General features: G+C 55.6%; 1 protein-coding gene across 2 annotated transcripts in view; it reads left to right on the top strand.

The window, feature by feature from the left end:
* DLGAP4 (DLG associated protein 4) overlaps window positions 1-18,282 on the top strand; it is a 189,960-nt gene that overhangs the window by 107,091 nt on the left and 64,587 nt on the right. For both annotated transcript variants that reach the window (XM_045833600.1, XM_045833601.1), the window contains exons 3-7: window positions 2,399-3,470; window positions 6,507-6,748; window positions 9,213-9,327; window positions 11,801-11,851; window positions 14,626-14,869. In XM_045833600.1, coding sequence (XP_045689556.1) covers window positions 2,472-3,470; window positions 6,507-6,748; window positions 9,213-9,327; window positions 11,801-11,851; window positions 14,626-14,869 — 1,651 coding nt within the window. In that variant the 5' untranslated portion in view covers window positions 2,399-2,471. The remainder of the gene's footprint in view (window positions 1-2,398; window positions 3,471-6,506; window positions 6,749-9,212; window positions 9,328-11,800; window positions 11,852-14,625; window positions 14,870-18,282) is intronic.

Below are 18,282 nucleotides of genomic sequence, written 5' to 3'. Positions count from 1 at the left end.
GAGGGGGAACCTTGACTGTCTGCGTTGCCCATTCTACCTTGACTACAGCTCCCTCTCCCAGCCTCAGTTTCCCCATCTGTACAATGAAGATAGGGTCCCCCACCTCATGTGGCTGTTGTGAGGATATGGTGCAATGAAGATGAAGATACAAATCAGCAGACTTCCTCTCCGGGCTGGGGATAAATGTTCTGACGAGCCTCCTGGTGGAAGCAGAAATGCTTCCGAGGGGTTGCTCAGCCCCAGGGACCGTCCCCAGCACACCCCCGGAGTGGGGTCCGTCAGGCTCCTGGAGCCACAGAGAGTCTGGCAGAGCAGGGGAGGAGCCCCGTACACCCGGACTCTGCAGCAGTCTCGGGGGAAGGCCTGGCGAACCGTGAGTCATGAAATTGGCTGGATCCGAGGAAATGATTCTCAGATCCTTGACAGTCTTGGGAGCAGCCCGGTTGGGGCGACCAGTGTAAAGCAGAATGGGAAGAGTGCGGCCCCGGTCCTGCCTCGGGCGCTGGACCTACTGTATGATGTTGGGGAAGTTCTTCCCCGCTGAGGGCCTCGGGGGCCCCCATCTATCAGATGGGGCTTCACCTAGGCCAGTGTTCTCCGTGCAGAGGTTTTAGGGGATCTGGGACTTGCCTTCAAAGCAGCTCTGAGAGGTGGGGAGCGGTCCGGGACCCCCAGACCCACGCTTGCTGTGTTCGTGTCCTACTGCTGCTGTAACCAAGTACCAAAAACTTAGTGGCTTAAAAGAACACAGATTTATTATTTTAGTTTTAGAGGTCAGAAGTCCAAAACGAGTCACAGGGCTGCCTTCCTTCTGGGGGCTCTAGGGAGGAACCTGGCCCCTGGCCTCTTCCAGGGTCTGACGGCTGCTGGCCGGCACCCCTGGGCCCTGCCTCACCCTGAGCTCTGCTTCCTCAGCCCCACCCCCTTCCGACTCGAGCCCTCGTGTCTCCCACCTGTACGGGCCCAGGTGATTAGGTTACCCTTCCAGATAATCCAAGGTAATCTCCCCTCTCAAGATCCTTAATCCTATCTGCAGAGTCCCTCCTAACACATAACAGAATCACGAGTTCTGGGGATTAGAACATGGGCACTTTTGGGAGTCACCATCCTGCCTACCACACTTGGCTTCAGCCAGAGCCCGTCCACTCTGATGTGGCCCAGCCCCTCTGAGAGCTGTCCCCCACTGCCCTTGCATTCTCTTGCTCTGTCCCCAGCCAGGCCAAGCCTTGGGACTCCTCCAAGCAGGGCCAGTGGGATCTGGGGTTTAGAAACTTGCCTCCCCTCTGCTCCAAGGTAGGGACGGGAAGACTGAGCCCCAGATAGGAAAGGGGCTTTCCTGAGTGTGAGGCTGGTACTTCCAGGATGGGCTTGGCTGGAAGACCCAGCTAGCCCGAGTGCCCCCATTTTACAGGTGGAGAAACTGAGGTACGGTGGTTCCACTTGAACGCCGTCCTCCCCTGAGGCCTTGCCCGGCCCACACAGTCCTGACGCGTGTGCATGAGTATCAGCCTGAGAACTCTGTTCCCGGCCGGCCGTCACGGATCCATCTCAGTGGGAAACGGTGGGCTAGTGGGCTCACGGGCCCCTCTGATGTCCGCAGGCCCCGAGTCTTAGCCCAGAGGTCACGCTCCATAGACTCTTGTTGAGGACAGAGAGGGTTTTTACAGACGGCTTACATCTGACCAAGGGTTCCCCTGCCACAGTAAAGAGCTGGGCAGTGCTGCCCTCGGACCCCAGGAAGGGGGTCCCTGCCCTGGACCCTACTCTTTCAACCATGTCCTTCCCGGTGAAGTGAGGAGCGTTCAAGGGCCAAGTGGACAGAGCCACAGGGAGTCTACATCCCAGAATTAGACCACACTCTGGATACTAGGGACCCTGGAATTCCCTGTCCAAATGACCCTTACTTCCAGGACCAGCATGGGATCTTCCCATGGGTGGCCCGCATTGCCAGTGGGACCACCCCGAGGCCCGAGCGGTGGCTGTTGGGGGGCATGTGCAGTGAGCTTGGGGTGCACACCTGTTGACCCCTTATGATGAGGGACAGAGTCAGAGATGGGAGGAAAGAGGAAGACAGGCAGTGGCCCCACGCCACCACATTCCACCGTGGACATCGGAGGTGACCAGGAGTCTTCTGAGTTCGAACCTTCTGAGGATAATTGGTCCAGGTGGGAGAGTGGAAGATACTTTGTTTACCAGTTTGCTAGCCTGAGACGTAACTTTCGTTCCTACACACGGCATGTGGGCCTCCGTCCGCACTGCTGTCCTCCAACCCACAAGGTTAAGGGCAGGCCAGGACTCCAGAAACGCCTAACCCTGGCATGTGTGGGGGTCTGGCTGGCCTTCCCAGCCCCCTGTCTCCTCCAAATCCAGCTGACCTCTCTCTGTCTTCTCTCCCCAGGATAGCTGCTGCCCGGGAGAGGTGACCCGGGCACCCCGCTAGGGCGACGGCCCCTGCCCCAAGGGCTGGGATCATGAAAGGCCTCGGTGACAGCCGCCCCCGCCACCTCTCCGACAGCCTGGACCCACCGCACGAGCCCCTGTTCGCAGGGCCCGACCGCAACCCCTACTTGCTATCGCCCACGGAGGCCTTTGCCCGCGAGGCTCGCTTCCCTGGGCAGAACGCTCTTCCGGGGGATGGTCTCTTCCCGCTCAACAACCAGCTGCCGCCCCCGAGCAGCACCTTCCCCCGCATCCACTATAACTCCCACTTCGAGGTGCCAGAGGAGAGCCCCTTCCCCAGCCACGCCCAGGCCACCAAGATCAACCGGCTGCCCGCCAACCTCCTGGACCAGTTTGAGAAGCAGCTGCCCATCCACCGCGATGGCTTCAGCACTCTCCAGTTCCCCCGCGGCGAGGCCAAGGCCCGCGGGGAGAGCCCCGGCCGCATCCGCCACCTGGTCCACTCAGTGCAGAGGCTCTTCTTCACCAAGGCACCCTCACTGGAGGGCACAGCAGGCAAAATCGGTGCCAATGGCAGCAAGAAAGGTGGCCTGGAGGACGGCAAAGGCCGGAGGGCCAAAAGCAAGGAGCGGGCCAAGGCCGGGGAGCCCAAACGGCGCAGCCGCTCCAACATCTCGGGCTGGTGGAGCTCCGACGACAACTTGGACGGCGAAGGGGGTGCCTTCCGCAGCAGCGGGCCGGCCTCGGGGCTGATGACGCTGGGCCGCCAGGCGGAGCGCACCCAGCCACGCTACTTCATGCACGCCTACAACACCATCAGCGGGCACATGCTGAAAGCCGCCAAGAACAATACCGCCGATCTGACCTCCCCGCCACCCCCGCCCGCACCCCCGGCCTCCTGCCCCAGCCTTGGGGTGGGCACTGACACCAACTATGTCAAGCGGGGCTCCTGGTCCACCCTGACCCTCAGCCACGCCCATGAGGTCTGCCAGAAGACCTCAGCCACCTTGGATAAGAGCCTGCTAAAATCCAAATCCTGCCACCAGGGTCTAGCCTACCACTACCTGCAGGTGGGTCCCTTCCAGGGGCAGGGTGGGGTAAGGGGTATGAGGAAGGCACAGTTGTGGGGCCTAACTGTATCACAGATTCACTTGGAAAGTTGCTTCACTCAGACCTCTGTCTACTCACCTAGGAAATGGGTGACTGGTGGTACCTGCTTATAAGGGGATTCCTCCCACTGCTCGTGCTCTCAGCAGACATTGGTGAAGACCCTTCTGAGACCAGCCCTGAGTAGAGACTAAAACATGTGCTGCCCTTTAGAAGCCAAATCTGGGCCCTGGCTCATGTAGCTCAGTGGATTGAGCCCGAGCCTATGAACCAAAGGGTCCCTGGTTCAATTCCCAGTCAGGGCACATGCCTGGGTTGTGGACCAGGTCCCCAGTAGTGGGGGGCATGAGAGGCAACCACACATTGATGTTTTTCTCCCTGTCTTTCTCCTTTCCTTGCCCTCTGTCTAAATAAATAAAATCTTTTTTTTTTTTAAGAAAAAGGAGACAAATCCAGAAGCTGTGCTGTCTACCCACCTCATAGGACCAGTTGCACAGCGTTCTAACTGCTGGCCTCCTGAGTGCTACTCCCACCAGCCTGAGGGCTCCTTGAGGACAGGGCCCAGAACTGGTGTGGTTATGTGTCCCCAAGGCCTAAGGCAGGCAGGGTTTGGCATAGAGGAAGTGCCCAGGAAGTGTGAGAGGAGAGGGGGCTAGAGGACCAGATGGACACTTACATGAGCAGAGCTGGAAATAAGTAAGACGTGGCCCCGACTGTCAGGGTGCTGGGAGAGAGAGAGACACATGGATAACAGTCACGTCAGCGTGAGCAGAATTTCTGGAGATCAGCGTGGAGTAGGCTGCCGGAGTGCAGAGGCCCTAACCCAGTTTGGGGGACTGGCTTTATTCTTTCAAATGCTAACGTTTGTTGAGGCACTTATTATACACCAAGGCCACACTCAGAGAAAATGGCAGGAGGCTCAGCCATCTCCGTGGCTACACATCCCCCAGGCTTCTCAAGGGCAGGGACAGTGACAGAGCCCAAGATGTGGGTGGCAGTTCCAGGAAGCAGATTCTAGTGCGTGTCAAGGTGGAGGGGGCCGCCTCCGCAGGTGGTGAGCTGGCCTACCTGTGGGGTGGGGGGTTGCCAGTGCAGGCCTGGCCGGCCTTTGGGAACACATAGATGCATTTTTGAACCAGATGAACATCAAAGTCTGACAAAGCCCCGAGTTCCTGTCATTCTATATAAAATTCCAAAGGCAGTGAAATGAAGGAGAAAGGCTATTTTTTTTAATAAGGAGAAAATGAAATCTAGGCAGTGTTTTATATATTTGAGGCTTTTATGGCTCTCAGTCCACCTCCTAGTTTAGAAATAGAAGACTGTTGTGTGACCTGGCTTCCTCTCACAATGGTGGGGTCGGTCTGATCGTGTGAAAACGCTTCAGCAACACCGGGGAAGGGCGGCCCCTCGGGCCCTGAGGTGGTGCCGCCCCACTGCGTGACGGGAGGCAGGTAGGTGGGGGCTGAGGCAGCAACAGGTTCTGAGCAGAAATATACAGGCCACCTTCCCTAGGGACAAGTAGAGGTAGGGAGGCTGGACTAGCAAATGGTTTGGGGAGTAGAATGTGCAGACTCTCATGACTGGCTGGACAGTCAGCTGGGGAAGGGTGTCTGGGAAGGCTGAGCGGATGCCCTAGGGTGGGAGTCCCAGCCATGAACCCTCCCTTGGCTGGGAATTAGCCACCAGTAATACAGGCAATAAGAAGAATGCAGCATCCGTGCAGCCGTGGCGATTTGGGGAGTGTGCATTTGTGCACCTGGTAAAGAATGGGTATGTTGTACACAAGGAACATGTGTACCTGGGTATCCATGGTGAAGTAGAGACGGAGTGAGGGAGTGCCCCCTGCATGCATTGAGCAGAAATATGCACAGTGATCTGGGTACATGTTCAGATATGTCCACGGTGCAGTGGTGGCTAGCGTGTATGTGACGTGTGTGAATATGCACTGTGTTTATGCCGTGTACACGGTGAAGGGGATTCACACAATATAGGGGCTGCTGGAGTGCCTGCTTGGTGAGATGGGCATGTGTGGGAAAGTATGCCTGCTCTCAGATATGTACACATGATGAGGCCTGTTTACCCCGTGCTGGGGCTGAGCTGGTGTCAGTGCTGAGATGTGCACACTCATTCATCACGAGGTGAATGTCCACTGTGTGCACATGTCTGTGTGTATCAGATGAGCGGGGGGTGTGGGATGTGGGTGCTGCCCTGGAGCAGCTGGCAGAGCCTGGCCTTAGAAAGACAGAGGAGGTCCCCTCTATTAGTTTCTGCCACTGTAACCACCAGGGACTAAAGGTGCCCTCACAGCTGTGATCTCACTTGCCCTTATCACAACCCCCTTCCACAGGTGGGGGAGGGTCCCTGAGGTTCAGATGGGAAAACCGAGCCCTTTTTCCAGCTTATTGAGTGGCTATGCCACCCTGAAAGTCAGCTCCCTGGTACCTCAGTTTACTGACCAGTGGATTGTGGAACTATGATTGGCTTGGAGGACCCCACCCCCATACTGCTGTGCCAGGGTCCTCTGACCCGCCCTCCCCCATCCCATGGCCAGGCTCTTGGTGTCAGGTCTGGGGGCCTCCCTCAGGCCTGCTGTTCTCGTCTGTGCCGTGGCATCATCAGCCGTCCTCTGAGATAGCGCGGGAAGTGATGGGAATACAGTGGCTACTTAGAAAGGCAGCTGCAGCGCATGGCGGTTTTGCTGGGGCACCCAGCCTGGGATCCATGGAGCAATCTGCGGTCGGAAATGGGCAGGGACTTGCTTAAGGCACATAGAGAAGTTGTGGCAGAGCCGGCTCTGGACCCCAGCTATCCTTCCCAGCCCGGGGCTCTGCCCAGCTGCTGGGAGGCTCCAATGGCAGCACCCAGCGCCAAAGGCCGAACTCTCTGAGACGGGGAGCGAGAGAGCTTCAGGACCGATGCTCTGACCCAGGTGATGAGCCTGAGGCTGAGCGGCCAGTGGTTCTCTCGAAGTGTGCTGAGGCCTTTCCCCCCATTCCCAGGTGCCCGGTGGTGGCGGCGAGTGGAGCACTGCACTGCTTTCCCCGCGTGAGGCGGATACCACAGCGGAGGGCCACATCCCTTGCCGACGCATGCGCAGCGGCAGCTACATCAAGGCCATGGGCGACGAGGACAGCGACGAGTCCGCCGGCAGCCCCAAGCCCTCACCCAAGACTGCGGCGCGGCGCCAGAGCTACCTAAGGGCCACGCAGCAGTCTCTGGGAGAGCAGAGTAACCCTCGCAGGTGAGCCCGCAGGTCCTCCCTCTACAGTCTGGCCCCCAGGCAAGCCTTGCCCCACCCCGAAGCCCCGCCCCAGACGTCCAAGTCCGACCTTGGAGGTCTCAGCTCCCACCTGAGCCTTGCCCCCGGAAGCCCCGCCCATCAGAAGCCCTGGCCACTGGTGAGTTCTGCTTCTTAAATGTACCTCTCCCTTAAAGTGAGCCCCGCCACTGTGGGAGCCCCGCCCACAAGTCAACCAGGTTCCATTGGAGCTCCGCCCCTTCAGGGGAGCCCCGCCCGCACAGGCGCTCTCCCCTGGAGAAGATCCTTGCTCTGTGCAAGCTCACAGGCAAGCCTTGCCCTCTAGGAGAGCCCTGCAGTTACGCCCTATCCCTGGAAACCTTCCTCCGTTTCGTCTGTCCCCAGAGAGCCCAGCCGCACAGATGAACCTTGCCTGAGACCAGAACCTGAGCTCACAGTGACCCAGGCACCCTAAGTGAACCTCTCTTCAGGCTAGGCCCTTCCTGAGGTCCTCATCCTTAGGTTGACCCTTGCACTTTGACTGACTTGACTCTGGAGAGCCCCTGCATTTGGTGATCCACCTCATAAGCCCCCCAGCAGTAAGTTCTGACCACAAATGAGCCTCATCCTATGGTAAACCAGAAGGAGAGCCTCCCTAGAGAGACTGGCCAGGTAAACCCTGCCCATAGGAGTCACATCCCCAGGTGAGTTCCACTCTCACAGGGAAACTGCCCCAGGGGATGCTCTGTTTCAGCTTAGGAGAACCAAGCCCACCACTTAGGCCAGCACTGCCCAGGAAAGTGTCAGAGGCCCCTCTGCGCATGTCCCAGTAATCGATCCCTGTGGTGAGCTCCAAGACTGGAGAAGAGAGAGGGTCCATAAAGCAAAGGGAGACAGACAGCCTTCACCTGTCCATCATTCTGCCTGAATTCTGCTATTCGAGCCTTAGCCTGTTGCTTTAAGACTTGAAAGAGCCAGTGAAAGTATGAATGAATGGAACACACACACACAGAAAGCAGCAATTGAAATGTTAAGAGAGAGAGCTAAGCTTTCACATGCAAAACTCACCATGGGGATTAGAACAGAAAGGAACGAGGGGCAAGGTACAGAAAGTCTATCCAGTGAGTACAAAACAGGTGAAACTCGGTGAGGGGGATTCAAAGTCCACCGAGGAAGGAAAACAAAGACAGGCCAGGAACAAACAAAAGAAAGACTCGGAAGAGCTGAGGAAAACAAGGTTAGTCCTAGTTCTCCGACTGCAGCGGGCGCGGACCCAGGCTGCATGGGGGAGGCGGTCTGTGAGGACTGAGACAGGAGAGAGAGCAGGTCAGGTGGCAGCGGGCCTGAGGCAGGGAGGGGAGAAGCCGGGGGTTTCGCTGGCTGGGGCAGAAGGTGGGGAATGGCCTGCAGGGGAAATTTAGGACACCACTGGCCAGTCCCAGCTCAGTTCCTCCTGGACCTCAGTTTTCCCATCTTTAAGTGAGAGGGGCTGAGCTGGATGACCTCTCAAACCTCTTTTAGGCCTGAGATCCTACAGTTCTATGAATCATCAGTGGGCGTTAAAATTGAAGAGGTGGTCAGGGCCAGGGCACAGGCCTTGAATAAGAGGAATAGTAACAATATAACAATAGTAACAATAATAACAAAAGTAGTCATAGTAATGGGCGCCACCTGTTAGCTCTTACTGTTCTCTGGGGTCTACTGCCCCAGTGCACTTCAGTCTGTGTCGCTGAGTCCTTGTCACAGCCCCAGCAGGCAGGCAGTGTCATTCCCACTTAATGGGTGAGGAAACTGACACTTAAACAAAGGTGATAACTTGTCCAGGGCCACCCAGCAAGGAAACTGGACTCCAGTCCAAGCCCATCTATATCAAGAGCCTGAGCTGTTGGCTGCTTGGACCTTACCCCCAGAGCAGCGAGGGGCAGGGAGTGTGGGGGTTGCAGGGGGTGAGGCCCAGGGTCAGGTAGATGTGAGAAGAGTTGGGATCATGGGGATGATTGGTAAGTCTTCAGGGGCCTGGTGGGGGCCCCCTGACATCACATGGAAATTGATGCCCTTTGGGCAGCCTTGTCTGAGTTCATTGCTGTGGGTCTTGACGGACTCCACCTCCTCTGTCCAGCCCCCAGAATTGCCCCAGACCTGCAGGGGAGGGGGCTGTAGAATTGAGCTAGTGTGGGCCAAATGGGTTTGAACTGGTCAAAAGCAAGCTTGTGCTGCCACCTCATGGCTGCAACAGATATGACAGGCAAGGGCTGCCTGCACCCTCCAGCCCCGCAGGCCTCCAAAACTGGGAGTGCTCGGTTTGCTCATTGCCCTGCCCCCACCACCATCACTATCAGACGGGCAGTGACTTCCGTTTTTCCCTCTGCCACTGAATGACCTTGGCTAGTCTTTTCCCCTCTGAACCTCAGTTTCCCAAGCTGAACAATGGGTGGGCTGAGCCCTGTCTGGTCTCTGCCCCCACCAGGAGCCTGGACCGCCTGGATTCTGTGGACGTGCTGCTGCCCTCCAAGTGTCCGAGCTGGGAGGAAGACTATAACCCCATCAGTGACAGTCTCAACGACTCCAGCTGCATCAGCCAGGTGAGGGTGACAGGCAGCCGGAAGGTCGGTGAGCCTGGGAGAGCCCCAGCTCCCACCCCAGAGGACAGACACTGGGCCCAGCTGCTGCTGAGTGGCCTGCACTGTGCTTCTGTTCAGTCTTTGTTCTCGAAGCTGCCTGCCTGTGTCTCTCGGACTGTCCTGTGCCCGGGGAGCAATCACGGGGCCGACACTGCACGGCCCAGGCTGTGGATCCCCAGGGCCCACATCACTGCTCCAGAGACCTGGGTTGGGTCCCAGCCTTGTCACTGATGATAGGAATGCAGGACAAGTCACCCGCTCCCTGAGCCTGTTTCCTGATTTCCCACAGGAGGGTGGTAATTCCTATTTCAAAGCGTTGTGAGGAGTCAATGAGATGATGAACATAAAGTGCCCAGTGAAGGGTAGCTACCTTCGTGGTTCTTGTCATTTTGCTGTGTGACCCCAGAGTGCCCCACTCTAGAGTACTAACAACAAAAGTATCCTGTGCTACACTTTTAATGCTCAGCTCCTTGAACCCTCACAGCCACCCCTGTGGGGACGTTATTATTCATGTCCTCATCTCATAGATGAGGATGCTGAGGCTCAGAGAGGCGAGATTACACAGCTAGGAAGAAGCAAAGGTGTGCAGGGACCCAGGGCTATCAGACCCCGCCCTTCAGCGTTTGTAAAGGTAGGACCAGCCACGGCTCAAGAGCTCCCCCCATGGTGTGGATATGGAGACAAGGCCCAGCGAGGGCAGACACGGGCCAGTGGGAGTACGGCCAGGCAGCGAGAGCAGCCAGGCGCAGACCCAGCCTTCTCACTGGGCAGGGACGGCCCAGGTCACACTGTGTGCAGTCCCATGGCCCAGGCTGATGGACCACTCAGAGCCAGAAACTTCTGGGACTGCCAGCTCCTGAACACCCCATTCTCCCTCGCCTGGCCAAGCCTGTCCCGGGCCCCAACCCTCAGCACTGTTGTTCCCAGATTCCAAGGAGACTGACCTCAGGCATGGGGAGGGGTCACACTCCAGCCATGGGACTCTGTCACCCTCTTCCAGGCCCCACCAAGCCTCACCTGAACAGTTGTCCTGGCCTCCATGCCTGCCACCTTCAGTCTGTTCTCAGCAGCCAGAGGGAGTTTGTAAAAGACTTATGGCAGAGCACATGACAACCCACTGCAAACCTTCCATGGCTCCCACCTGCCCAAGGGAGAGCCAGAGTCCTTCCTGGGACCCCGCAGGCCCTGCCTCCCTCGGGGCTTGCTCTGTGTCTCACCCTACCACGGCCACACTGGCCTCCTCTCTGTTCCTTGGACGTCTTGTCCCTGCCCCAGGTCACTGCATCTGCTGTTCCCTCTTCCAGGGGCACTAATCCCCCAGATCTTTGTACAGCTGACTCTTCCCTGCATTTCAGGTCTTCGTCAAAATCACCTCCTCAGAGGGGACTGCCCTGTCCCATAAATGAGTGCCCAGGGCACTGTTCCTTACCCTGCTTAATTTTCTTGACAGCATGTACGGTTATCTGGAATTACGTTGTTTGCTTGCTTACTTAATGTCTGTGTTGCTCTTAAGACTGAGAGCTTCCTACAGGCAGGGACCTTGCTGTCTTGTTCTGCACAGTGTCCCTGGCACGTGGGCATTTGCTGAATGGACGGCTTCCCTCCCTGTCTCTTCCACTCTATCACGTTCTCTCAGCTCTCGGTCTTCCTGTCTGTATCTGTGTCTCTCCCCTCATTTCACACTTGTCTCTGACTCTGTAGTGCGTTTCATTTCCATGTTTCTCTCTGTGTCTGTCTGTCTCTTTCTCTCACACCCATCTCCACCCCCTGCCTGGCCCTGGCACGTGGACCACATTTATCCTTTGCTTATACAAGAAGGCTGGTTATCAGCCAGGCTGGGGACCCCAGCAGAGCTCTCCTATTACCCCCTGCCCATCCCCAGCTCTGTCCTAGCCCAGGGTCCTCTGAACTCCCAAACCTTCACCCCCAGAGGCTTGAGTGACCTGAGCCTCACCTGTGGCTCCAAAGTCAGAGAAGCCAGTTCTAGCTGTGTCTCTGAGGCCTCAAATCCTGCCAGAAGGAGCCCCCTCCACCCTGCCCACCAGGCAATGGACTTTGCAGGCCCTGACCAGGGAAGAGAAGGCCCTGTCCCTAATCTGTAGATCCTGGGGGCTGCCTGCCCAGGTAAGAGGCAACAGACAGGACATCCACAGTGCCAGGGGCCAGACTAAGAGAAAGACGTGTAAGCAGCAGATTATAAGTCCTCAGCAATGCTCAGCCCCAGAAGGAGTGAGCCTCCCATTCCTGGAGGAAGCCAAGTCACACCTCCTAGAACCTGGGCTTCAGCTGGTCTGAGGAAGTTAGACCAGTTAGCCACAAGCTCTCTTGCAGCGGAACCTGAGCAACCAGCCCCAGCCCCAGCCCCAGCCCCAGCCCCAGCCCCAGCCCCAGCCTTGGTCTCCCCATAACCCTCCCCCTCCCTCTCTTTCTGCAGATTTTTGGACAGGCCTCCCTGATCCCCCAGTTGTTTGGTCATGAGCAGCAGGTCAGTATGTTTGCGATTCTTTCATACCCCAATCCCAGAGTCCAGGGCCGGGTTTTAAGCCTGGCATCTGAGTGGCCTCTAGCTCCCAGTCCAGGCAGATACAAGCAGAGCCAGCACCAGGAAAGCCTCCTCCAATGAGGGTAGAGTCCAGGCTCATGTTGGTGCCCTGACCTTCCATTCCCCGGCCTTATTGCTTCACTTCTTTGTGCCTCAGTTTCCTCTTCCCCGAAATGGGAAAGAGCGAGCGAGTTTCTATGAATGGGGAAGAAACAACCCCAGGACAGGGACAAGCATTCCCTGAGAGTCTTGTGGCTTCCTCCCTCCTCGCCTCCCGCAAAGCTGGGGAAAAGCCTGGGTGACTTTTATTTGAACAGGCTGGGGAACTCATGATATTGACCTCCAGGTCCCAGCCCCTATACCCCCTGACTTTTCTCCTTTGGGGCCTTTGAGGATGTTGGAGTGTCGGGACTTTTTGAATGCAGAGACTTTTCAATTTTATGGAAATCGAGGCAGATGGCGCCAGTCCTGGACCCATCTGGCTGCCCTGAGGGGAGGGCCTGCACACTCATCTTGCCCCTGGAGGCAGCCCTTCTCCCTCCCACGTTCCAGCCCCAAGTCCAGAAAGTAGAACAGAAGAAGTGCTCTGAGCTTAACCCCTCATTGGGCAAGGTACTTGTCTAAGGCTGTATGTCCTCTAGGGGCAAAACTAATTAGGATTGGCCCCACATTTCCTGATGCCGGAGGTGGATGCCGTATGTGCCCCCCATGTCACAGTGCCTCTTGCACATATTATTCCAGAAGGTCTTTGGGGAGTCCACAGGGAGCCAGGCAACCTGTTTTTCCTTTTACTTCAACAGGCTCATGGTAAAGATGTGATGTGTTCACATACCAAACCCCCAGGGCAGTTCCTTGCACACAGTGTGTCCTCAGTGATACACATGCTGGCAGCACTGACCAGGTGTCCCCCACCCCCGCCAGAGCTTGGGAGCATCTTAACCAACATTGCAAACCCTTGCACTCACCCCACAGAGCTGCCTGTGATACTAGGCACAGGTTGGCAGGTGTTTCCTCTCCCAGATGCTATTCTCAGTTTGTGGTGGGAATTATTTCACTGAATCTGGACAATAACCCTATAAAATTGGGTCTATAACCAGCCTCCAAATTTGGTCTGTAATGGCTCTGAGGCGCAGAGCAGTTCAGTGACTTGCCCATATTCACATTGCAAGGAAATGATGAGCCGGGGATTGCAACCCCGACAGCTTCGTCCCGGATCTGTGGCGTCACTGTGGCATCCCGAAGCCAGACCTCGTTGCCCTGGGCAGTCACGAGCGCCTCTCAGTATGGCAGCTGCCACTTCAGGTGGCAGCTTTGGACACAGCTGTCTCTTCAATGTCCCCTCCAAGCGGATTTTGAACATGCCACCGTGCCTTTCACTGTATCAGTGATGTCCCGTGGAACTTTCTGCCGAGACAGAAATGTTCTGTGGTCCACACTGCCTGACAAGGTAGCATGAGCAAGTGAACTTTTTATTTAATTTTAATTAATTGATGCCTGAATAGCCCCACATGGTTAGCTACTACCGAATTGGACAGCACAGATTCAGACCTTCCCAAACATATGCTCCAAATTGGGTGACGATTCCCAGAGTCAGCTCACCTGACGCAGCGTCCAACAAGCGCGGGGGCATTTCATTTCATTTCATTTCAGCAGAGAAACGCTGACCCAGAGGACAGTGGTGGCCTGAGGTCACACAGCTTAGTCCAGGGCAGAGCTGGCCCCAGGCCCGGCTCCGGGCTCCGTCCTCTCCTCCACGAGGTGCTCGGCCAACTCGTGCACCTCCCGCAGGACCTCCACCACCCAGTGCCCGTTTCCGGCCCGCTGACTCCTCAGGTCCTCTGGTCCCCAGTGGTCAGCGCGGCCCGAAACACGAGTCAGGCAGGCCCTTCCGAAACCCTCGGAGCACGTGTGTGCAGGGAGGCCCCTCTATGTTCACGCCTCCAGCTGCAGATTCGCAGGATCTTCAGGTCTGTGGTCGTCTCTGGAGGGACACTCGGAAACCGCCCCAACGGGGCTGGATTAGATGTGAGATGGCCAGTAGCGGCCGTACTGCCGCTCCCCATCCTCACCGCCACTCCCCTCGCCTGGTGGTGCGTTCTCGCACCGGACGATCGCGTCAGCTTCATCCCTGGCCTTTGCCTCCATTCCAGACCCCTCCCCAGCATCCGCTGTGTGTACCAGGGTTAGATCCATCTTCCTTAAATACACAGTTGGGGTGCTCGATTCTGCCACTTTCTCACTGGGTATACCCTTGGTAAGTGCGTTCCCTTCACTGTGTGTGGCGTGAATTATCGCATTTAATCTTGACAATAATCCTGTAAAATTCAGTCTATAACTAGCCCCCATTTTACAAATAGTAAATATCTATACGTTGTAAGATAGTAAATATCTAGCACACCTATTAGCACCCCCATTCCAACATTCTGGGCAGTCATTACTAATTGATTACAGCTTTCTTTCCCACTGTATTCAGATGTGACCTTAAAATCTTTGGGTCCATCAGTGGGATGGGGAACACGAGGCCCAGAGAGGTGCAAGGCGCTGTGTATCTCCAAGGGCTCCTTGCGCTGATCCCATTCCCAGTGAGACGGACGGGGTGGTGGCCTGAGTTGAGGACCCACAGACTCGACAGCCCTGCCACTGAGCCGGCCACAAAGCTCCCCATCCCTCTGAGACGGGCAAAGCTGGCCCCTGACGCCTGCCTTTGCCCCGGACAGGTTCGGGAGGCAGATCTGAGCGACCAGTACGAGGCGGCCTGCGAGTCTGCCTGCAGCGAAGCGGAGTCCACGGCGGCGGAGGCACTGGACCTGCCGCTGCCGAGCTACTTCCGCTCCCGCAGCCACAGCTACCTGCGCGCCATCCAGGCCGGCTGCTCCTCGCAGGAAGAAGACAGCGTCTCCCTGCAGTCCCTCTCCCCACCGCCCAGCACCAGTAGCCTCAGCAACAGTCGCACGCTCCCGAGTGAGTACAGGAGGTGGGGGCGGGGGGGGGGGTTGTTGTTTTGTTTTGTCGTGGTGGGGGTAGCCAGTGGGAAATGCTAGGGAGGCCTTGGGCTGAGATTTCCACCATCTGGAGAGCTGGTGCTGAAAGGGGGTCGCAGAGGCCGATGCCGCCGATGCCACCACTGGTGACCGGGGTGAGGGGTTGCTGAAAGCTCCAGCTGCTGGGATAGCAGTTGGTTGCCCCTGGCTGTCCAGACCCTGGCTCAGAGCAGCCACCTGCTGGTGGGCCGGGCTCGCTTTGACCTACCGTTTGGATTAAAGTAGGCAAACCTGTAGGGAGGACTGGACCCTGAAGGGAAGGCGGAGCATTCCGGGAGGGGATGGGATCCACTTTGAGCCTTCTCAACGGAGTGAGTTTGCAGGTGTTCGTCATATTCAGGATCAGGGACAAACTACCCTTCCCAGTACTTGTTCTAAATTCTCTGAAGATAACCCGCGCAAGATCAGAGAAAGAAAGAGGACCCTGTATCACAGAGCAAACTGCGAAAATCAGCAAAATCAGGACCAAGGGAAATCATACCACAATATCCGGTTTAGTAGAGAGAGAGCTTTGAGCTTACTCTGGCTAGCTGCTTCTCCCTGAGTCTGTTTCCCATCTACACGTGAACCGGGGTGTAAGCCAGACCCCAGAGGGCTTGTGGGGAGATGAAACTAAGACTTAGCATAGGAAGTGTTCATTCGTGCTTATCAGGGGCTTGCACACAGTAGGAACTGACAAGCGCTAGCTGTTATCACTGGTTTCAGACTTGACTATGAGCCTCCTAACAATTGAAGGCAGTCGGGGTCGGATTGTTGTCGAAAGAGACAGCTGCTTCGAGTACTCAGTTGGTGTTCGATGTTCATAAATGAACCTGAATCCTGTGGATCGCGTGTACACGGGAGACCAGCTTGTTGGCTGAATGAACTGGCTTTTGCGGGAGGGCAGAGCAAGAAACCACTTTGTTTCCCTATTGCCTGGATGACATATGGGCGGACCCTTGAGCTTTTCCAGTCGTGTTTCGCCCTTAAGGAACAGTCTCGTTGTCAGGTATTAAGAGTCCAGTCAGGTCTCATTTCATTTCAGACTTCGGTCTCGTCTGCCTCAACATCTCCTGCACCTGCAGCTGTGTGTGGTGGTCAAGGTCTTTTCTGTTCCTCGTTCGCCAGTGGCTGTTTCTGGTCCCTCCGGGTGGGAGGGGGAGGTCACTAGTACAGGTATTGTCTGACATCAGGACTTTCTGTATGATAGATGCCACATGCTGACTCTTTCTCCTAGGGGGTGCTCTTGGAGCTCCCCCTGTCCTGCGTGGCCCACATGGTGCCTTCTTTTCCGGCACAGGCAGTCTTCCTCCAGCCCACTGCTTCCTATGCCCCCTCAGCTCCTCCATCCCGTGGTCCCCCTCCTCCCCACTCAGCCTTTTCTTTTCGCTGGGGGGCCTGGCCCTGCCAGGCAGCCATCTGGGGCAGAATTCTCTGAAGACAACTCCAGCCCTACTTTTTCCCTCGGCTCCCACATAACCCATGTGAAATGAGGCCTTTGCTTTGCAGCATCCTGAAAGTCTGGGTCGGTCTGCCACAGCCTTGCTTGTAGACCTGCGATCACACGCAGGTGGCACTGCCAGCCTCACCGTCTCAAAGGTCTCCAAGCAGGTGTTGAGGCCCACGTTCTGTGACCTCCAAATCCAGGGGATACCTGCCCCGCTCTCCCAGGCAGTCTTCTGTCCCATAGGAGCCTCGGGTGAAGGGTTAGATTCCCCACATGGTCAGGCCCATGCCAAGTTCTCTAAGTATGAAGTGGGCCTGGGGGGACATAATAGCACCCCAGCAATTTTCTTCAAATAACCCCTCATTCACTAATCTCCCACAACCTCCATCACTCACGAATGAGCTGGGGATGGGTGATGAGCTACAAGTCTCAGAACTGCTTGGGTTCCTATATTGGTTAGCTATTGCTAGAGTAGTACTGCATGACAAACCACCACGAAATCAGTGTAATACAAAAGTTAACATTTATTTCTTGCTCCTGAGTTTGTGAATCAGCTGGGACAGCTCTGCTTCTGGAGCCAGAGGGTCCTCATAGGATCAGTGGCCTAGCCAGGGCATGTGCTCATGGTGATAGCAGAAGCATCAGAGAGCAAGCCTAACTACACACACACACACACATTTCAAGGCCCCTGCTTGTATAACAGCTGCTAAAATTCTATTGGCTAGAGCAAGTCATATGACTGAGCTCAAAGACAAGGGATAGAGGAGTACACACCCACCTTTGTGTCAGAAATTGTATTTATATGGCAAAGGGTTTAGATCCAGGGAGGAGTGAAGAATCGGCGTCAGTAATTCAATCTAGAACAGACCTCTCTTGGACATACTGATTTAGAAAATATGCTTATCCCGAAGACCCCTCCCCAAGGTCTCATCCAATCATAACATCAAGATCTCACAATCTATGCTAAGTCTGGATGCGACTCCTCTTGATTGAGTGACCTAAAATCTAAAGAGAAAGTTATCCACTTCCCACCCCCAGCTCCCCATGCATCCAACATACATTGCTGAAATAGGGACAGAATAATTGCAATTCACACTCCTGTGCAGAAAGAGAGAGAAGGAATTCAGAGACTTACCGATCCACAGCCATTCTGAAGTCCTTCTGGACAAATGTTGCACAAATACTCTAGGACAGGAAATTTCCCTTGATGAGGCCCAAGCCGTACCACCTGGGGTTGATTCCCTAAGCCATTGTTCTCCAAAGCTCTTGGCTCTGCTCTCTGAAAGCCCTTCCTTTTCTATTCACCTTTTTGAACACTTCTGAAGAGAGCATTGAAGAATGTGCCCTTTGGGCAGCTGAATAGCTTTCTTAGCCTGCTTTGTCCCTGAAGAGAGGGACCCAGATGTCTTATATCTTAAATGGTCTCAGTCCCTTCTGCCTAAGCTGATCACAATTTGGGCCACACACCTACCTCAGACACTTTATGGGTTTTCTCTGTATTTGATTCCACTTAACTCCATGTTCCAAAACCACAATTATTTTTGAGTCAGACCAGTATCTCTAGATTCAATTATGACTACTTTGGGTGCATCAGGCTTCTGTGTGGCCAAGCCCTCGAAGCTTTCTGGAAGCCCCTTTGAGCCGCTGAGAGCATCTACTGGAGAGTACCTCATTATTTTATAGCATTAGTAAAAGATGTTACAACCACACCCTTGCTTTGATCTTGTCCACATGCTATATCTTAACTGGCCATAACCTTCATTTGATCTTTGTCCTTTGTCCTTGGTTTGATCTGTATCTTAATTTGAGAATGATGTAATAGCAGGAGAAACTAGAGTTAGTAGATTTATTTTCCAACTCAACAAGTTCTGGGCCCTCTATATTCCCTCCAAACATACTCCACCCTG

The sequence above is a fragment of the Phyllostomus hastatus genome, unplaced genomic scaffold (assembly GCF_019186645.2).
Source record: "Phyllostomus hastatus isolate PE091 unplaced genomic scaffold, TTU_PhHast_1.1 phas_contig_17, whole genome shotgun sequence".
In the NCBI taxonomy this organism is placed as follows: domain Eukaryota; kingdom Metazoa; phylum Chordata; class Mammalia; order Chiroptera; family Phyllostomidae; genus Phyllostomus; species Phyllostomus hastatus.
This window is presented reverse-complemented; position numbering and strand designations above follow the sequence as displayed.